The 21,715-nt window shown below is 38.5% G+C and overlaps 1 protein-coding gene across 1 annotated transcript; it reads right to left on the bottom strand.

Moving 5' to 3' along the window:
* Positions 1-1,619: 1,619 nt before the first annotated feature.
* valopa (vertebrate ancient long opsin a) lies at positions 1,620-21,306 on the bottom strand. Its single transcript, XM_039648418.2, has 5 exons — positions 20,696-21,306; positions 12,811-13,021; positions 10,177-10,294; positions 9,243-9,482; positions 1,620-3,419 (listed from the first exon to the last, which is right to left on the bottom strand). Exons 1-5 carry the CDS (start codon positions 21,033-21,035, stop codon positions 3,180-3,182), a joined length of 1,149 nt encoding a protein of 382 aa, XP_039504352.2. The 5' UTR covers positions 21,036-21,306; the 3' UTR covers positions 1,620-3,179.
* Positions 21,307-21,715: the final 409 nt, after the last annotated feature.

Raw genomic sequence — 21,715 nt, 5'->3', positions numbered from 1 at the left:
CACAAACCATCGACACAGATTAGACTCTCTCTCTCTCTCTCTCTCTCTCTCATTCTCTCTGACTCAACACAACTGTAACCTCTTCTACAGCCGATAAATCATCCTGAAGGTGTGTGTTTCTGTTTCCTCGCCCTGATAAATCAAAAATGAATTCTGGAAATGCAGCACTCTATATAAACATGTAAATTACACTCTGAATTAATCACCGTCTAGTCTACTGTGTGTGTGAGAGAGAGACAGTGAGAGAGCATCGTCCCCGGCGGTTGCAGACTCCTGGCGGCTCATCACGTCACATATACAACACACTCTACAGTATCACACACACACACAAACACACAACAGTTCTGACAGTTTTTCTTGCAATTCTGTGAATAAAAGTCTGAATTTTGAGATAAAAAGTTCCATGTAAATTGCATTTAAATTGTTAGATGAAAACTTGCAATTGTAAGAAAAAAAATCTGCATTGTGTGATAAGTTTTTTATTCCATGATGAAAAAAAACACTGCATTGTGAGATTTCAGAATTCCAAGAAAAAAATATCTGAATTTTCAAAATGTAAACTCACAATTTTGAGAAAAAAACAAAACAAACAAACAAAACAGAATTTCTAGATGTCAACAATATTCTGAAATTCACAATATTCTGAAAAAAAGTCACAATTACTTTTTTTTTTTTTTGTGGTGGAAAAAAAACCTGAATTGTGAGATGTAAACTTGTCAGAATTGCCAAATGTAAACTTGTAATTGTACGAAAAACATCAAAGCTGTCCAAATAAAAACTCATAATTCTGAGGACAAATGTTTGTCTTGTGATAATTTTATTCTGTGGTGGAATGAAGAAAAAACAACACAGAATTGTAAAATATAAATGCAATAGATATAAAGGTGACTTATCTTACAGTTCTATTTATATCCGAGAATTTTAATAATATTTAATGAACTTTGCATTGCCTTTTAAAGTCACTACATTCATAAAATACATTCATTTCAACCAGAATTGCAAGACCTGAAAAACGTTAATTAATTAACAAAGTAAATTGAGATTTTAATTCCATGTCGATGCAACAGAAGAATTGCAGGTGCGTTTGAAAAAACGTTTATTGAAATACACACATTCTTTGATTGACATCATGCTTTTGCAGAACGTATAACAGACAGAAACACACACTGGGATCATGCGGGAGTGAATGAAATGAACACACACGCTTTGAGAATTACAGCAGCTTCAGACTCTATTATCACCTCATTGACCCACAGAGATCTGATCCAGGACACCAAACCCAATTAAAAACATGACAGAAAGCACAGTGTCATCTTCTCAAGATCACTGGAAAAACAAATCATGAGCTTATGAAACCACCGTGGAAGGATCATCGTAACGCCTGCCGTCTATAATTGGAAACAATCATTATTTTTGCAATCTCACTTGTTGCCACTTTCATTTTTTTCGAAGAACTGAAACGAACCTTGTTCTCACTCAGTGTTTCTGTCTTGTTTCCAGTCCAAATATCTAAAGATTCTTAAATCGAGATGCACTGACTAGACGAGTGAAATGCCATAAGATATCACGGGATTGACTGCAGTGTGAATGCGGGAGCTTTTCGGATGAGCTTTGATAGATTGTTTTAGTGTGGCAGCAGCACGAGTCGTGTGTGTGTGTGTGTGTGTTTGAGTGCACTACTTCTGAACCGCGTCAGTCGATGCCGCCGCAATTAAACAATCAATCAAAATTCATCCGAAAAGCTCCCGCGTTCACACTGCAGTCAATCCAGAGTCACTCCTCTTCACTATTCACGTGACAAACGAATATTCATTAAATATATATGATTTTTTAACACCTGGTTGATTTGCGTCTGAATTTGTCGGATTTCTGTGCAAATGTTGCAGTAAAGAACTATTGAGTGTTCATCGCCTGTTTTCAGATCAGTTGTAGACATTAGAACCTTTACAAGAAAGTACTAAAAATGTACAGTATATTACACATTATTTAAACATTTATTGTGATAAATCGCATTCTTACTATGTAAATATGATGGCATATGGTAATAATTTAGCACCATGGCGTATATTGAAGTATTGCAGTACCATGGTATATTAGTGGAAACACTTTTCTTGAAGCCTTAACATAGAAAGTATTTTTAATGCATTCATTATCCCTTGTAAATGCGCCTTATAATGAATTGTATGATTTCACTAATAATTGTGACCACAGTTATAATACTTTATAAAAGCAAAAAAAAAAATATTTTAATTAAAATATCTTAACATTCTTAAATCAAGATCCAGAAAGCAAAACAACTTAAGATATGAAGTCTTGTCTTCTGAAAACTTGATCAACTTTTAGTGAATTAAAAAAAAAACAAGGAAACAATATCAGCATTTTTTGCAGTGAACTACTTTTTTTCCAGAAGGTAAAACTGAATATATAAACACAGTTTAAATGTTTTTCTGTAACTTTAGCAGTCGTGCACTGATGTAATGCTGAGTGAGCGGCATACGCAGAAGAACACCGCAAAACATGCTTTCTTACTCTGTGTTTCCAGTTCTAATATTAAAACTTCTCAGTTAAATCAAGATGCATTTACTAAAGTAATAAAATGCCATAAGATATTATGCCTTGTTTTTCTGAGGAAATAAATCAAAATTAAGTGAGTTTTTGCTTAAAACAAGCTAAATTATCTGCCAATGGAGTTAGAAAAATAATCTTTCTGTTTGAGTTATATCATTTGCAGATCATGTTGCTTGTTTTATACGGAAGCGTATTGCATTCACTTGAAGAAATAAAATCTGTTTTTCTGAATTAACGAGTTCATCAGAATTAAAAGATAATTTTTCATGGAAAAAAAGTTTTGCTGTGTTTTTCTGAATTAATGACTTGATTATCTAAAAAGCTCATTAATTCCTAAAAACAGAGTGAAGAAAAAAAATTCAAGAAAAATACATCTCATAACTCTGAGTTAATTAACTCTTTAATTCAGAAAAACAGCAAAGACTTTTGCATGAAAAATTATCTGAGATAATAAACTTGTTCATTCAGAAAAGTAGATGGTAGAACAAGACTTAATATCTTATGGGATTTTACTACACAGTAAATGCATCTTAAATTACAAATTTTTAGATATTTGGTCTGGAAACAAGACAATAACACTGAGTAGAAAAGCATTTTGCAGTGTGTGCAGCTCACATCGGACATACTTTGTTCTCCGGAATGGGGATGTGTGCGAGCGATCTCCGTTCTCCGGGATGCTCCTGTGATTTCTCCGGGATGGATCCGTGTTTGGGGATTCGCGAGGCGATGGTGGACATCTCTCCGGTCTGGCTCTCGTTGGTCATGCCTTGGCGTTCGCTGCTCTGGATGGCGTTTCCCTCGATGAGAGAGCCGTCTCTGCATCTCAGGAGCTGAACCAGACACTTCCTGAACTGGGGAAACACAGGCGACAGTCACGGCGGATCCTCCATCCATCACACAGTTCAGTTTCCCATTAATAAAGTGAGAAGATACAGTGAAAAACAAAATTCACATGTATATGAAATATGAAGCTCAAATCTTTCCAAAACATTGCCACAGCTTGCCAGGATCAATTCTGTGAGTATTTTATAAGACACGTCCTTCATTGTGTTATAAACACAATTCCCATGCTTTGACCCAAGAGATATCACCAAATATAGAAGAGTGAATCTTACAGAACAAAGAGCATCTCTTATATCATAGCGCTACCTCTTTGTTTATCTGGTGATTGAACGTTTTGTAGAAATTCAGAATATGATAAGAAATATCTAACCAACTGTATTATAATCCCTTCACTGAACCAAGTTATAATTAGAATAGTGATTTGTTTAGAAGAACTCCCTCTTGCAGCATCTCTTCTCTTCTCATGTGGGCGGGGCTATAACCTGTCACTCACAGGAGATCAGCCAATAGCAAACCACAACCATCCAATCAATTCCCCACAGACAGTCAAGCCCCGTCCCGTTTCACTCGATATCTGACACCGTAGAGGAGAAAAACTAGTGAAACTGCCAAACATTTTAGCTCATCTGAGCTAGAAAACATTCTTGCAATTAATTTGACCTGCACTGAAAAACACCAAAACTCAAGATTAGCGTTAAACGTAGCTGAATTTTTCCTAAAGGAAATGTGTTTTTGGTCCCAATTGTAAGACGCTTGACTACGGTCAGATTTTAACTAACAGATCAATTGACCATTTAACATGATGATGTAATGTGTGTCGCATCACAGCTCGAGCAATCATGGTTAAAGTATATACAAGTAAATATAATTTTGTTGTAAATGTCGCTGGTTTGTCTAGATCAGACTCATATTCCTCGGCTGGATCATGTCGAGACTCTGAAGCTGCACTGAAACTCACATCTGACCTTCGACCCGTTGGACCCCATTGAAGTCACTGTATGGAGAACAATCCTGAAGTGTGTTCAGTGCTCAGAGAAGTTCATCCGGCACTAAACGAGCGCTGACATCGAGCGCTTCACTTCTGACGGCTGAAACTGCAACACGCGCTACAATTAGTCAATCATGATGAGGTCATCACTGCAGTGATCATTAGTTGTTTCCACATTAGCCAGCGGCTCACATCGCCCCTCTCATTAGTTCTAGTCATTAAACTACAGAGTCCGATAGACACTAATTAGTTTGTGACCTAAAGTCCCGTAGTGTCTCTTCAATCCTAAGAATGAAGCTTCGGTGTTTGTTTAGATGGGACACATCATGTCTGAAAGTTCAAACTCTGAATTTGATCATGCAATAATTCACTAAAAATTAGTGAATCAATAAAAAAAATCTGAATTTTATCATGCAATAATTCACTAAAAATGAGTGAATCAATAAAAAAATCTGAATTTTATCATGCAATAATTCACTAAAAATGAGTGAATCAATAAAAAAATCTGAATTTTATCATGCAATAATTCACTAAAAATGAGTAAATCAATGAAAAAAAATCAGAATTTTATCATGCAATAATTCACAAAAAATTAGTGAATCAATAAAAAAATCTAAATTTTATCATGCAATAATTCACTAAAAATGAGTGAATCGATAAAAAAAATCTGAATTTTATCATGCAATAATTCACTTCAAATGAGTGAATCAATAAAAAAATCTGATTTTTTTCATGCAATAATTCACTAAAAATGAGTGAATCAATAAAAAATCTGAATTTTATCATGCAATAATTCACTAAAATTAGTGAATCAGTTAAAAAAATCTGAATTTTACCATGCAACAATTCACTAAAAATGACTGAATCAATAAAAAAATCTGAATTTTATCATGCAACAATTCACTAAAAATGAGTGAATCAATAAAAAAAATCTGAATTTTATCATTCAATAATTCACTAAAATTAGTGAATCAGTTAAAAAAATCTGAATTTTATCATGCAATAATTCACTAAAAATTAAATAAAATAAATAAAAATAAGCACAGTTTGGTTCATTTTGAACTATATTTTCCAGAAAACGACTTGATATGTTAACTTGGTTCTCAATTAAATACATCTTGATGTGAGAATGTTTAGATATTTATTTGTGAAAACAAGACAAAAAAAAAAATCACTGAGGAAGAAACAAGTTTTCTCACCGTGAGCATTTGAACATTTCTAGACTCTGTCAGTTACTAATTACTCATGGACATTTCTGATATTTAGCGGCGTAACGATACATCGAGTCACAATAATAAAAATGCAACAATATGTTCCGTCGATAGAGACAATATATTGTGCATATTCACCAAAAATAATTATTGTGAGAAAAAAAAATGCAAGTTTATGGATTTTTAGTGTGAGTAAAAGTGACCAACATTGTTTTAAATAAACGTCAGTGACAGTGAAAGCATCTTCGTCTGAAATAATTCTGTTTTCAGCTTCAGAACCATGAATATTGTTATTCTGGTGTCTCTATAGTCCTTTGCTTTGGGTTATTAACACCAACATCGTGACATGAGAGTATCGTACACCCGTACTAATATTGCATTCTTAAAAGATATCTATTTATTATCCTAAATCTATTCCAATCTATTTTTTAACCCGTTGACGACCTGAATCAAACTGATGGATCAAATCATATTCATCTGATGATTGACAATGTAATTAATCGGTCACTGAGACAAAAGCCAAAGCAACGTTGTGTTTTCGTGCTCTTCTTTCTGCAGTTTCTGAGTAGGACACTCTTCACATGGAGTGTGTGTCAGTGTGTAAACGGACAGGAGATGATGGAGAGATGTGGCACTGCCCAACACTGTTTATGTCTATGCTCAATAATTCAGCAGCTTCTGCTTTGGAGAGCACCGGTTTGATCCACACTGCAGGTGTTTATTTATTTATTTCTATTTCAGTAATAGAAGTCAAATGTGTCAGCTCTAGTGAAGCCATGACAGCTTCAGGATATTTCCAAATCCATAAACTCTGTCATGAGCATGTGTATATGGGCAAGCAACTCTATTCACACTACTCTTTTCTAACACTCTATTCACACACACCACTCTATTGTATTCACAAGCAACTCTATTCATACTCTATTCACACAACTCTATTCTCACACTCTACTCTATTCACACTCTATGCATACACTCTATTCTATTTTCAATCGATGAAAGGAATTAAGCGTCTGGCTTGTGTGAGGACTTATTTCTGTCCGGCGACTCCTTCAAGGTCTCTCAGCTTCTGTAACCTATTTCCTTGTAACTGGGGCGCAGGAACGTTTCCCGCCGTGCCTTGAGATCCTCCTGCAGTATTATGCTTAAAATCAAAACTGAAGTACAAGCATCCTCAAAAAATCCCAGTTTAGCCAAGCACACTTGCAACGGCATCCGTCTTGATATAACGCTCGGTTAAAATCCAGTCACGTCTATTTCTGTAGCGCTTTATATGATACAGTAGAACTACAACTAAAGACGTTTCTGTTCATTTAAATAAAATTAAATATAAATATTAGTCTAAAGAATGTAATCACATAATGACTAGAAATGCCTTGGCAAAAAAAAAAAGGAAATAAGTTAATGTTGAAGCACTAAAATTAACTAAAACTGTAATAAAAATAAATTAAACCTAAAGCAACCATTAAAAAAAAAAAACGAATAAAATGTCAAAAGTGCCGATATATTACTAAAAATGTAACTAAAATAAACAAAAATTAAAAATGTAAAAGCACATTTAAAATATTAATAGAACCATTATACAGCTAAAATAAAAACTAAAATTAGTTTAAAACTATTATGAAACAAATTCAGTTTCAGATAATAAAGCAGCTCTACAGAAGACAGATTCAGGCAGTTCAGTTCAATAACGCAAAGTTTTATATTATATTTATATTGCATTAATATTTTTACATTTACATTATTCAGCTCAGTTCAGTTCTCGTTCTGTTCTCATCTGATGTTAAGTGCAAATAAATCAATAACACTAGTACACATTAATTGTTTTTAAAAAAAAGTTTTCTAATATTATAATTAGCTCATTTAACTGTATAATTGTGTTTTTCTGTCTGAATTGCATATTGATTGTAAATGCTTGAAACCCTGAAAATGCACAAAAAATATCGAATGTTGATGTAATATCACCGGAAATCAACATTAAAGTCATTCAAATGCAGATTTACACCGTCTGTCTGTTGTTCAGTATTGGATTATAAGCTTCTCTTATGATCAAAAGATCAAGTTTAATTCTTCAGACGTTTGAACTGTTTGTTAAATGATGTATTTATTTATAGAGCTTTGAGAAAGATGAAGCTTTAAAAAAAGCTTTAAAAAACGCTTCAAGCTGCATTTTACTTGTCATTTATTGATGATACATTTATTATTCATGATGAAACTGCCAACGAACTACAGCAGTCAGAGTGTGTGTGTGTGTGTGTGTGTGTGTGTGTGTGTGTCAGTCCTGATGTGTTAATAACACAAGATGATGAAGATGTATCTTCCCAAAAACTAAATGTGTGGAGAAAACTAGAAAACTAAACCTGATATTCAGAAGTTGCAGGTTTGATTCGTCTCCTTCAAGCTCATGATCCGGTTCGTTTATGACAATGGCTTCAATCTCCTTTAAACTCAAGAACTAACAAACATTCTCAAGAATTTAACTGATACTTTCAGCTCAAGTTTTTGATATATAGTACTCACATAGTCTGATATAGTGAGAATATGGAGAGAACAAAAACACTCAATTTCATTTAAAGACTCAAACTGAGCAAAGACGCAGATGCTGATATTCACATTCACAAAAACATGATGAAATTCTAATGCTAGTAATGTTAATAACTGAGATCTTTACAACAGTATTTGAAATACTTACATAAAATGATATAAATATCAATATTATGTGCCAATGATATATCTTTGTGCGATATTTAAATTATTGCTGGGCAATGATGAATCACATCCTAAATGAAAGTTTGTGTTTCCCTAATATGTGTGTGTCCTGTGTATAATTATTTTGTATAAAAAAATACATACTACATGCACCTAGAGATTGGCATGGGGTACTTTCCATAAGATCATCTTTCAATGCAAAGCAAACCAGCTATTAGGCTAACTGAAGTAAAACCATGCCAATCTCTAGGTGTGGTGAAGGTGTGTGATGATGTGGGGATATTTTAATCCCAAAGGTCAAGGGAACTTTATCAGGATGCATATTATCCTGGATCCATGAAATAACTGGCTTTTAAAAATAAAAATCTGCCTGACTCTATGGGAATTTAACATAGGGGTGCCCTGACTTATGCACCCTGTATTTTAAGGAAAAACATTTATTTATTTATGATACATTATTCATTCACAAAGAAAATTTGTGTCCTTAAAGGTTGGAGTTTTCCTCATTTTTCTAATTAAGGCATTAAGATCAATATCCAAAAGATGATTTTTTATTCCTCTTTTTAGGCAACTTTAGCATGGGTGTCCAAACTTATTCATACCACTGTATATATATATATATGCATAGGTGTGCATTTATTTATACAAAATAATTAAACAGTGCACACACATATATTATGTAGAATATATATACATTTATGAGAAAAATAATAGTTTTCCATTTGAATTAAGATTTTTTTTCTGACCCCGTTGGCAGATACTTTTGTTTATTTTAAGGAAAATCTTTAATAAAAAAAAACAATTTTTAAAAATTATATATATATATATATGATACATTATATATATATATATATATATATATATATGATACATTATATATATATCTGGACAGACACAGTGAGTGAGATGCATGAGTAAATCACCTGTTTGTTCATGAACACGTAGATGATCGGGTTGTAGACGGCGGCTGTTTTGGAGAAGAAGGCGGGAACGGCTGCCAGCCGCGGGTCCAGGTGGATTCTGGGATGAGCCGTGACCACGATGGAGAACGCGGCGTACGGAGTCCAGGCCACCATGAAGGCCACGATCATCACCACCACCATACGGGTCACCTGACGCTCGGGTTTCCTAGCGTTACCCAGCCGGCCGTGCGTGTTGGACACCTGCAAACACACGCAATGTGACCAAAATGACCAAATCAATGATTTTATCAAACAATAGTGTCATTTTTTTTTGCGGAATTCAATTGAATAACTGTCGATGCTGCAGAAAGTCAATAGTGTCATTATTCGGTTCAATTTAGTTCAAGTTTTCAAGTTCTCATCCAATGGTGTCAGTGCAGTGAATCAATAATATCACTGAGAATCATATATTAAGTGTCTTTAAAAAACAAAAATCTAAAAAAATATATATATGTTTTTTAACAAAAATATATTCTAAGAACGTTTTGCGAGCGTTCTCATTGAGTTTTACATTTCTGAATGTTTCCTGAATGCTCAAAAGTCCACAATGTTTTCTTTTGGTTATGAGAACGTTAACGGAACGCTTCGTTGTATCATTCTTCAAACATTCTTCTCAGAACATTCCGAAAGTGGTTACATTTAAAACATGTCCAACAGAAAAACACTCCATGACTGATGTAGAAACAATGCTTTTTGTTATTTGAACATTTTTAAAAGCCAGATAACTAATGTCCTGTTAATGTTAATGGAAGAACGTTTGTTCATAACGTTGCTAGAATAGCATTACTGTCTTCTGGAATCAGGTAATCAGACTCAGATGAGTTATGGTTTTCTGTGTCAGTTTGTTGTAATGATAGTTTGTTGGGAATCTCACGGATGTTGTGGAGCGACTGACCTTTCTCAGCTTCCGGATCAGTTTGCAGTAACAGACGACGATCACTCCCAGCGGAAGAATGAAGCAGGTGATGAAGAACGTGATGATGAAGGTGTGGTCGTGGAAGTTTCCCGAATACCTGCAGGGGGACACAAGCAAAACATCTGACGAAGATTTATTATATACAGGGTCACATTTACATATATATATATATATATATATATATATATATATATATTCACATACATACATACATACATACATATATATATATATATATATATAAAATGTAGTGTTTAACTTTTGTCCTGGAAACAGATTTGAGGTGATTTTATGTGTTTTCCCCAATGTGTTGCCAATCTGAAGTGTTATTTACGGATAAATGTTTCCGCTATGGAATCAAAAAATAAAACACAATTGTGACCTTTTTTTCTCTTCTCACAATTAACAATTTTCGCAATTGCAATTGCGAATTGCAATTCTGAGAGATAAAATCCAAATTGTGAGATATAATTATTTTCAAAATAAAATACTTTTTACTCGGCGTTGCAAGTTTCTCACAATTTCGAATTTTTTATTTTCCGATTTTTAACATTTGCAAGAAAAAGCCAGAATTTCAAGTTTGTAGCTTTTTTCTTAATAAATACAAAATTGAGAAATGTACATCTGACTTTATTTCTCAAAAATCTGAGATATAAACTCGCAATTGCAAGTAATTTAAACATTTCTCACATTAATAACTCATGCACATTTGTTAAAAAACATAAAGCTTTTTTCACAAAAATAACTTTTTATGGTAATGCATCTCATTTATAATATCTCTGAAAGGATATTGTGTCTGATGTAATGTTTGTATTTTTGACCAGTACAATAAAACGGCCCAAACTCTAGATATGTATTTTCTTCATATAGCCTATTTCTTAGTCTCTGGTTTGTCAGACTGACTAAAGCACACGATGAGTGTCAACGCTAAAGTGGAGTATGAATAAGAAAACCTGGTGTGTATTTCATAAGGCCAGAAAAATGAATTAAAATGAATTAGCATGTCAGAAAAATGCTGACATACTTGGATAAAAGGACTAATTAGTACAGAAGAGACAATAAATCTGATGGTTAATTATCCTGCTGGTTTAGGCTTTAATGGATGAAGCTTGTCAAACTTTCACCCAAGAGAGCTTTTCCTCTTCATTTAACTGGTATATTGTGGAATCCCTAGTTGGAAAATGAAACGTTTTTAGATCATTTTAGAAGATGTGCATATGAAGAATCCTCAGAGATTGAATCTGAAACAAGCTTGAAAAATTTTAAAGAGATTCTGCGCCCACACAATTATAATATTAATAATGTCCCGTCCACACAGTAGACGGATGATGAGACTGAAACACCAGCAGTTTAGGAACTGTCTACATAAAAGGCTGTTGGTGAAAGCAGCAAATATTGATGATTGAGACTTACAACAAACACTTTCTTCTGCAACACGTTACAACCTTTTACAGTCTATGGTTACAACAAGCTTCCACTTGTCCATTTATTAATATTGCTTAAAAGGATAGTTCACTGATATGTTTCAGCTTACCTCAAGGGATGTAGGTGTCATTGTTTCCACAGTATTTTCAATTTTGATATTTTTAGGTCAAACCGTTCTTTTCTGTCAGTCATATAATGCAGGTCTATGGTCACCACCTCAAAGAGCATGCACAGAGAAGTCCAGATTAAACATGATTTAATGACTCGTAAACGTAATTACACATTGATGGCCTAGGACACGAAACGAGCGGTTTGTGTGAGAAAACCAACAGTATTTATATAGTTTTTACCTCTTGTAGTGCAACCACAGCCACGTCCAAGTGATCTGAGGGTGCGGACGCTTCGGTCTCGCATGCGCCGGAAGTGATCTAAATATGGTTGTGACAAAAATTCAACATTGTCTGTTTATATATAGAAATCGTCTTCCATTGCGATTTCCTGTATATCTAAATATGTTTAGATCTTCACATTGAAGGATATCACTTCTGAAATCTGTGTAAACAATGAGTGACGTAGACGCGCTAGAGATCACTTCTGCCGCTTTCTGGCGCTTGCGCATTCTAGCGAAGCGTCCGCGCCCTCAGATCACTTGGATGTTGCTGTGGTTACAAGAGGTAAAAACGATATAAATACTGTTGGTTTTCTCACACAAACCGCTCGTTTCGTGTCTTAGGCCATCAATGTGTTCTTACATTCATAAGTCATTAAATCATGTTTAATCTGGACTTCTCTGTGCATGCTCTTTGAGGTGGTGACCATTGACCTCCATTATATGACTGATACGGTTTGATCTAAAAATGTCAAAATTGAAAATACTGTGGAAACAAAGACACCTACATCTTAGATGCTCTTGAGGTAAGCTGAAACATATCAAAAATTAATTTCAAAGTAAATTTCACACACACAAATATACATTTCTGATATGTACGTGTGCTATTAGGGTATGGTGGCCGATATATTGTGCTTCAGCCTGATATTTACAGATGCAATGTTTGCCTTTAAATATGTTTTAATAAAGTATTTTTTGGTTTGTAGAACCCTATTGTATTTCCTTTTTTCAGCTGTTTAATGTGCGCTATCACCAGTTCGATAGTCCCGCAGTGTGATAAATGGTGTTTGGGTCCTCACCAGTTGGGTTCGCAGGTGGTGCCGATCTTGCTGACGGTGTAACTGCTCCAGCCCAGCACCGGTGGGATGGTCCAGATGAAGGAGAAGGTCCACACGAACAGCAGACCCAGAGCCGCATGTTTGCCCTGCAAACGGATGTTCCCCATGGGGCGACAGATCACGAAGAAGCGCTCGAACGCCAGGACGGCCAGAGACCACAGCGCCACGATACCTGGAGGATCAGTCAGACTGATGAACGTTTTGAGAACACAGAGATGCAATTTTATGAGATCAGGCTGATAAAACTGTGTGTAGAATCCTTTCTAAAAGTGTACGTTCGCCCGAAATCCAAAAAAAGTTATGAAAGCGTGTGTACGCCAGAAACTGCGTGAATTCAACTTTATAATCCCAGTCAGAGGAAGATTGTATTCACTTGCGTCTCCTCCCCGAAATAAGCATATATGAATTTACAATGCCTCGTTTTACTACGCATATCCACATCTGCATATCATTGGCATACATATTTATGGGGTCTCGCTGTCGATGGCGGTCGATGCGATCTGAGGCTCCGGACCCTGGGCGGTCGATGCGGGACGAGGCTCTAGACCCTGGGCGATCTGGGCGGGACGAGGCTCTGGACCCTGGGCGGTCGATGCGGGACGAGGCTCTAGACCCTGGGCGATCTGGGCGGGACGAGGCTCTGGACCCTGGGCGGTCTATAAGGGATGAGGATCTGGACCCTGGGCGATCTGGGCAGGACGAGGCTCTGGACCCTGGGCGATCTGGGCAGGACGAGGCTCTGGACCCTGGGCGATCTGGCCAGGACGAGGCTCTGGACCCTGGGCGGTCTATAAGGGATGAGGATCTGGACCCTGGGCGATCTGGGCAGGACGAGGCTCTGGACCCTGGGCGATCTGGGCAGGACGAGGCTCTGGACCCTGGGCGATCTGGGCGTGACGAGGTTCTGGACCCTGGGCGGTCTATAAGGGATGAGGATCTGGACCCTGGGCGATCTGGGCAGGACGAGGCTCTGGACCCTGGGCGGTCTATAAGGGATGAGGATCTGGACCCTGGGCGATCTGGGCAGGACGAGGCTCTGGACCCTGGGCGATCTGGGCAGGACGAGGCTCTGGACCCTGGGCGATCTGGGCGGGACGAGGCTCTGGACCCTGGGCGATCTGGCCAGGAAGAGGCTCTGGACCCTGGGCGGTCTATAAGGGATGAGGCTCTGGACCCTGGGCGATCTGGGCAGGACGAGGCTCTGGACCCTGGGCGATCTGGGCGGGACGAGGCTCTGGACGCTGGGCGATCTGGCCAGGAAGAGGCTCTGGACCCTGGGCGGTCTATAAGGGATGAGGCTCTGGACCCTGGGCGATCTGGGCAGGACGAGGCTCTGGACCCTGGGCGATCTGGGCAGGACGAGGCTCTGGACCCTAGGCGATCTGGCCAGGAAGAGGCTTTGGACCCTGGGCGGTCTATAAGGGATGAGGCTCTGGACCCTGGGTGATCTGGGCGGGACGACGTACTGGACCCTGGGCGGGACGAGGCTCTGGACCCTGGGCGGTCTATAAGGGATGAGGCTCTGGACCCTGGGCGATCCGGGTGGGACGAGGCTCTGGACCCTGGGCGGTCTATAAGGGATGAGGCTCTGGACCCTGGGCGATCCGGGCGGGACGAGGCTCTGGACGCTGGGCGGTCGTTGTGCGGGACGAGGCTCTGGACCCTGGGCGATCTGGGTGGGATGAGGCTCTGGACCCTGGGCGATCTGGGCGTGACGAGGTTCTGGACCCTGGGCGATCTGGGCGGGACGAGGCTCTGGACCCTGGGCGATCTGGGTGGGATGAGGCTCTGGACCCTGGGCGGTCTATAAGGGATGAGGCTCTGGACCCTGGGCGATCTGGGTGGGATGAGGCTCTGGACCCTGGGCGGTCTATAAGGGATGAGGCTCTGGACCCTGGGCGGTCTATAAGGGATGAGGCTCTGGACCCTGGGCGATCTGGCCAGGAAGAGGCTCTGGACCCTGGGCGGTCTATAAGGGATGAGGCTCTGGACCCTGGGCGATCTGGGCGGGACGACGCACTGGCCCCCGGGCGGGACGAGGCTCTGGACCCTGGGCGGTCTATAAGGGATGAGGCTCTGGACCCTGGGCGATCTGGCCAGGACGAGGCTCTGGACCCTGGGCGATCTGGGCGTGACGAGGTTCTGGACCCTGGGCGATCTATAAGGGATGAGGCTCTGGACCCTGGGCGATCTGGCCAGGACGAGGCTCTGGACCCTGGGCGATCTGGCCAGGACGAGGCTCTGGACCCTGGGCGATCTGGCCAGGACGAGGCTCTGGACCCTGGGCGATCTATAAGGGATGAGGCTCTGGACCCTGGGCGATCTGGGCCGGGACGAGGTTCTGGACCCTGGGCGATCTGGGCAGGACGAGACTCTGGACCCTGGGCGGTCTATAAGGGATGAGGCTCTGGACCCTGGATGAGGCTCTGGACCCTGGGCGGTCTATGTGGGACGAGGGGCGATCTGGGAGGGACGAGGCTCTGGATCCTGGGCGATCTGGGCAGAATGAGGCTCTGGACCCTGGGCGATCTGGGAGGGACGAGGCTCTGGACCCTGGGCTCAGGGACACTCAGGAACCACATCACCCGCAGTACAGCGACGAGAATGGACACTGAATAAAGGAGAACACAGGTATACATGCTTGGGATAACAAAGGAAGATAATGGGGACACAGGTGAGAGACATGAACATTGGGAACAGGTGAATTAACTGAGGGATGACGAAGAGCGGGAAAACTGTAAACAGGACTGAACCAAACACACTAGGAAGGGGGAAACTAAGGAAAACAGACTCGAGACAAAACATAATCCTGACATAAACACTGAACAGAATTCATCAGAATAATGGCACTATTGTCTTCATTAGAGCTGCTTTATTATCGGAAATTGAATTTGTTTTGTAATTGAACTTTGGACAGATATTGAACTAAACTGAATAAACATTGAACAGAATTCATCAGAATAATGACACTATTGTCCTCATTAGAGGTGCCTTAGAGGCTGACATTGACTGTTTTAGAGTTGATGAACTGGACAGATATTGAACTAAATTGAATAAACATTGAACAGGATTCATCTGAATAACGACACTATTGTCTTCATTAGAGCTGTAATTTAAGTCAATTTATAATTCAGGCAACAGTTTCATTTTCCAGTGAAGTGGCATTGAAAGCATCTCTATTGTATAAAGCGCTATAGAAATAACGCTGACTTGACAGTGATGCATTAGAGCAGTGGTTCTCAAAGTGGGGTCCGCGAGCTAAAGCCAGGGGGTCCGCGAAATAATTTACAACCTAACGTTTTTTTCCATGCTATGAGTCATGTTTTCTTTATCATCTGAAAACATGCTGTTTATTCCTAAGTAACTTATATAAAGCATTTAACATAAAACAATACAAAGTAGACACTTAAAGTTTTCTATAGATAGATAATCTATGTCTTTGCGTCAAGTAGATTCGCTGCTGTTGATTTTGCGGGACGTGCGCCAGAAAGGAGACAGAGAGACGGCATGAACCCGCATCCGGTTCTTTTCTGTATTTTTAAAAGGCATGACATTTTGTAGTCATTTATAATGTAGCCTATACACAAATAAAAAATGGACACTTTACCGTTTCGGATGATGCACTCTTGTCTTATCTATGACCATAAATAAGAGTATTCCTGTTTCCACTGCTGAGGAAAAATTCCCATGTAATTGCGCGCCGGCGTCTCGCGTGCGCGCACAATAGTCAGTTCTAGCACTGCTACTGTAGATTTGACATTAGAAGTCTGATCATTATCAAAATAAAAGTGCATAGTGACAGGGCCGTACCCACAACTGAGGTTGCAAGGATGCACATCGCGATGATACTGACCTTCTCGTCTGAGGTGCTTCAGCAGACTAACAACGATAGCTCGTCAATGTCAAAATGTTTGAGTCGGAGTGAACTCAAAGTTCCCCGCACGACGTTTCAGTCAACGGTCATAAAGTGCGAGATAAGATGTAGGCCTTAATTAACATAAACTAAACAGCTGTTTTAGATAAAAGTTTTAAAAAACGACTGAAACAATCAGTTTGCAAAAGTATTAATCAAGCTCAACTTTAAAAAAGGAAAAAGCAGGTCAATAGAAACATACTGTGCCCATGAGATTAACATTATGGATTCATATATTTAACATATACTGTATGTTTTTTTTAGCTAATTACAGTAGCTCAAATTAACAACGCACGCACCTATTAAACATAATGCCATTATCATTGTATTTATAGGCTTATGGGCTTTATTTGTGTGCAGAATAGGCCTAATTATTGAAACATTTCTCTTTTAAGGCCATTCCTGATTGGAATATGTGATTGTGTTTCGTGACATCTTGACAAAAAAAAAAATGTATGCCACTGACTGACATGCTTCTACTAAATCTATAGTTATCCAATTGTGGGGCCTTAAAACACCTTAAAATGCACATGTGTAGATCAAGAACATCAAAAATTCCTAAGTGAGGGATCCTAACTAAGTGGTTCCTAGCAAGATCACTTTCGTTACCTCAGTAGGCTATTTAGAAATTCCTGCATAGTACCCTGGGTGGAGACCATTCATTTTGTGCAAAAATATTTAATTTGCCGCTCACACATTAACTTTGTGCTCAATAACTGTTATAAATATGAGGGGGGTCCTTGGAATTTTTTTTCCCCTGAAAGGGGTCCCTGGCACCAAAATGTTTGAGAACCCCTGCATTAGAGAGTAAAAAACCTTTCTGAAGACGACGTGCAACTCTTATAACTCAAATTGGACTCATGCATTGAAATCGAAACACTTTAATTCTCATTTACTGAGTTGGTCATCTTGTAGAGATCGTCTAAAACCACAGAACGTCCATTTCTTTTATGAATAATTTGTGTTGGGTCATTTATTTTTTTAGATATTATTCATATTTTAAGTGCACACAAAATTTAATTCATCTCAATATCTGAGACAAGAAAAGTGTCGATTCAGAACATTAAATGTGCTTCATGCTAAATAATAGCTTTTTTTTAGTTTTTTAGTCATAATTTCTAACTTCAGTGATTGAGCTTCTTATGACCAGATGTTAGATAACTGAGAACACTGTGTTGGACTGAACCGTCAGCAAGTTGATCATAATAATTCACTATAATTGCACTGAAGATACCAAACATCTGCAGACTGACATTAACAAATCATGACATTAATAAAACTTCACAATATTTTGACAGCATCATGTACAAACAACAGTTGCTCAATGAACAGAGGAAACAGACGGGACCCTTTAACCTCCGTGTGTCACTAAACAGACTGTAGAAACTCATTTCTGTGTGATTATCAAAACAGACCATAGTCATACTGATTAATAAAGAGCAATTACCTGGAAGAAAATCAAATGTGCTAAATGAATAATAATGTGATTGTGGGTGTAAGAAGACATGAATGGTGAATACTGACACCTGCAGTTCTCAAACAGACCTGAGACCAGCAGATGTCCATCTGGATTATTATTTACATGCATTTAAGATGCTTTTTATTATTATTATATTTCAGTATGGTTCTAAGATTGACTAGGCTCAGATACTTTTAAATAATGTCCATCTAATTTTCTATCATTGATTTGATCATTAGTTTTAGAGTTGAAACAATAGTGTTAAAGAAATAAAGCGGACTTAGTTTCAGCTTTTCTTGAACATCACTAAACATGGCAGGCTGTTTTAAAATGCTAAATCAGAAATGGGATTTCTACTAGTGACAATGGCATTTTTTGATATGAAAAATGCTATTTCTTGATGGTTGTATTTTAAATGTCACTATAGGTTGCCATTCAGATTCAAATGCTGATATCAAGAACTCAATTTTCACTAGTTAAAATGTTAATTATTGACTTTGATGTAAATTAATTTCAGCATGCTGTTATTTGTGATATCTAAAATGTATTTCTGATGTCAATAATTGGACAGTAATTTCAGATATCTAAAGTGACTTTCTTACCAGTAATAAATACATTCATGATTTCAGAAATAAACATTATCTCTACAATCGAAATATTGATATCAATTTTTTTTCTTGCTTTTTACTAGTAGCAATTCAGTTGCTGAAATCAGACATTTAATTGCACTACTTATATATACATATATATATATATATATATATATGTATATATTATTGATATCAACAATTGAATGACAGCCTATGGAGACATTTGGTAATATTATAAGGAAACATGGAATTAGTTTCCATTGTTATGCTGATGACACTCAAATATATATTTCATCACGGCCAGATGAATATGCTAAATTATCCAAATTGACAGATTTTGTTAAAGATATAAAAGATTGGATGGCGTGTAATTTTCTTTTATTAAATCCAGACAAGACAGAGGTAATACTTATCAGTTCTAAAAACCGTCCACAAAACCTTTCGCAGCACGACTTTAACATATTAGGATGTCCTGTTACTTTATCCACAAGACCTGGGTGTTATATTAGACTGCAACCTGTCTTTTGAAAAGCATATTTCATATGTTACAAAAACAGCCTTTTTCCACCTAAGCTACGTAACATGCTATCTGTCTCCGATGCACAAAAGTTAGTTCATGCATTCATTACCTCGAGACTAGATTACTGTAATGCTTTATTAGCTGGTTGTCCTGCATCCTCAATAAACAAGCTAGAGTTAGTCCAAAATGCAGCTGCTAGAGTTCTTACGAGATCAAGAAAATATGATCATATAACACCGATTCGATCATCACTTCATTGGTTAACTATAAAGTTCCGTATTAATTACAAGGTATTGCTTTTGACTTATAAAGCTCTAAATGGTTTAGCTCTTCTTACTCTTTAAGATCACTAAATTCGAGGCTTCTGGTCAGGATATCCAGATCCACCAAAGGAGGGAGAGCATTTTCACATTTAGCCCCGAAGCTCTGGAATAGCCTTCCTGATATTGTTCGTTGCTCAGACTCGCTCTCCCAGTTTAAAACTAGACTAAAGACGCATTTATTTAGCCTGGCATTCATATACAATTTTTTATCTTACAGTTACTGTAAATTTGGCCTCTAGTTCATAAACGCCAGAGGAGAACTGTTTTTTTTTCTCCATTGGGTCATCTGATGGAGTTTTAGGACACCATCGGGTCACTTGATGGAGTTTTTTGGTTCCTTGCCACTGTTGCCTTTGGCTTGCTCAGTTGGGGATATTCAAATTAAATGACCCATCATACCATTGATCAGCTCTACCAAACTTGATCATCTTTTTTCATGAATAAACAAACACTGTGATGTTATCTTGTTTGATACTGTGAAGCAGCTTTGATACAATCTGTATTGTGAAAAGTGCTGCTATATAAATATATTTGACTTGACTTGACATTTATCGAGTGACAATACAATTACAAATCAAAAATGATCTATGATGAAGTCAAGAATTAGCATTGTTACTAGTCTAGCGCAAAAGTATTTCGTTTAAAAATTGCATTTTAAATAGTGAAAAAGTAAATGCTGATATCAATAATTCATCTCGTGGAAAATTAATAAAAGTCTAAACGCTTTGCCTTACATGCACTTTTCATTATGCATTAAATACAGCGATGTTGATTTTGTTGAACACTGCGAAACTAAAGGAAAATACAAAACTGAGAACTTTTACTGTGTGTGCAATCTTAACAAGTTAAAACAGATTTGAATTATTCATATAGTTCTCTCTCTCTCTCTCACGCGCGTGTGTGTATATTACATATGCGTGTGATTTCTGAACCCCAGACAAAAGTAATAACATTATGCAGGATGTTTGAAATATGCATTTTAAAAGAAACATCTAAGACCCGAAATAAAACTATAGAACAGCAGCTCAACCCGTCTCTTACCGAAGAATGTGACCGCAAAGCCCTCCAAAACACAAGCCCATTTCCCCAAGAAGAAATACCCGTGATAGTTAGTTAAAAAACTGATAGTCCCCCCGGTCACCGACACGAGGAAGTCCGCCAGGGACAGATTAACGATGATATAGTTGAGAGGTCGTCGGAGTTGAGTAAAGCGAAAGGTGACCAGCATGACAGTGAAGTTCTCGCAGAGAGAAGCCGCGGTCACGATGAACATCAGCGCCGCCAGGACTTTATAGTTCCAGGGCGCGATGAACGTTAGAGGAGCGGAGAACGGGTCTTCTGCGTGGGAAACGCCGTTCACTGCCACCGGGAACGACTCCATCCCGATGAACGAGTCTAAACGAGTCTAAACACACTCCTACATCTGGAGGAAATCCCCGTGCATCGTGAATGCAGCGCGTGCACTGATGGCTCTCATCACTGAGTGCGTGTTACCCGCTGTCCTGAACTTGTTGAGCGAGAGTGCGGTGGGTTTGAGGAGTTCCTCTCGCTGCTGGTGGGGTTTATATAGGAGGCGAGTATCACAGGTCAGGTCAGACCTTCATCATCGTCATCGTCATCATCACTTCTGCGTTTGACTGGTAAAGAATCACTCACACACACACACGCCTTTCTCCACAACATGTTCATGCACACGCGAGAATCAGAAGATAACTTCATCCATTTTATGATGTTTATATAGGCGAGCTAGCATCACATGTCAGCCCTTCATCATCATCACCACATGTCAGGTCAGACTTTCATCATCATCATCTTCATCATTATAACTTCTGCGCGTGTAGACTGTCAAGGATTCGCTCGCTCCGCCGTTCTCTCCTGAAGGTTTTCATGCACACGCGCGTGATATTCAAAATAACTTCATCCATTTGCCTTTAGAAACACACGCGCGCGCGTAACGCAGAGTCGATGCGCGCGCTCCCTCAACTCCAGTCATTGAGCGGGCAAACGCGGCGGGACAGATAAAGGATTTCTTCGATAGTCTTTTATCTGAGCTGTATATGC

Source organism: Pimephales promelas, chromosome 11, assembly GCF_988280905.1.
Source record: "Pimephales promelas chromosome 11, fPimPro1.hap1.1, whole genome shotgun sequence".
Classification (NCBI taxonomy): Eukaryota; Metazoa; Chordata; class Actinopteri; order Cypriniformes; family Leuciscidae; genus Pimephales; species Pimephales promelas.
This window is presented reverse-complemented; position numbering and strand designations above follow the sequence as displayed.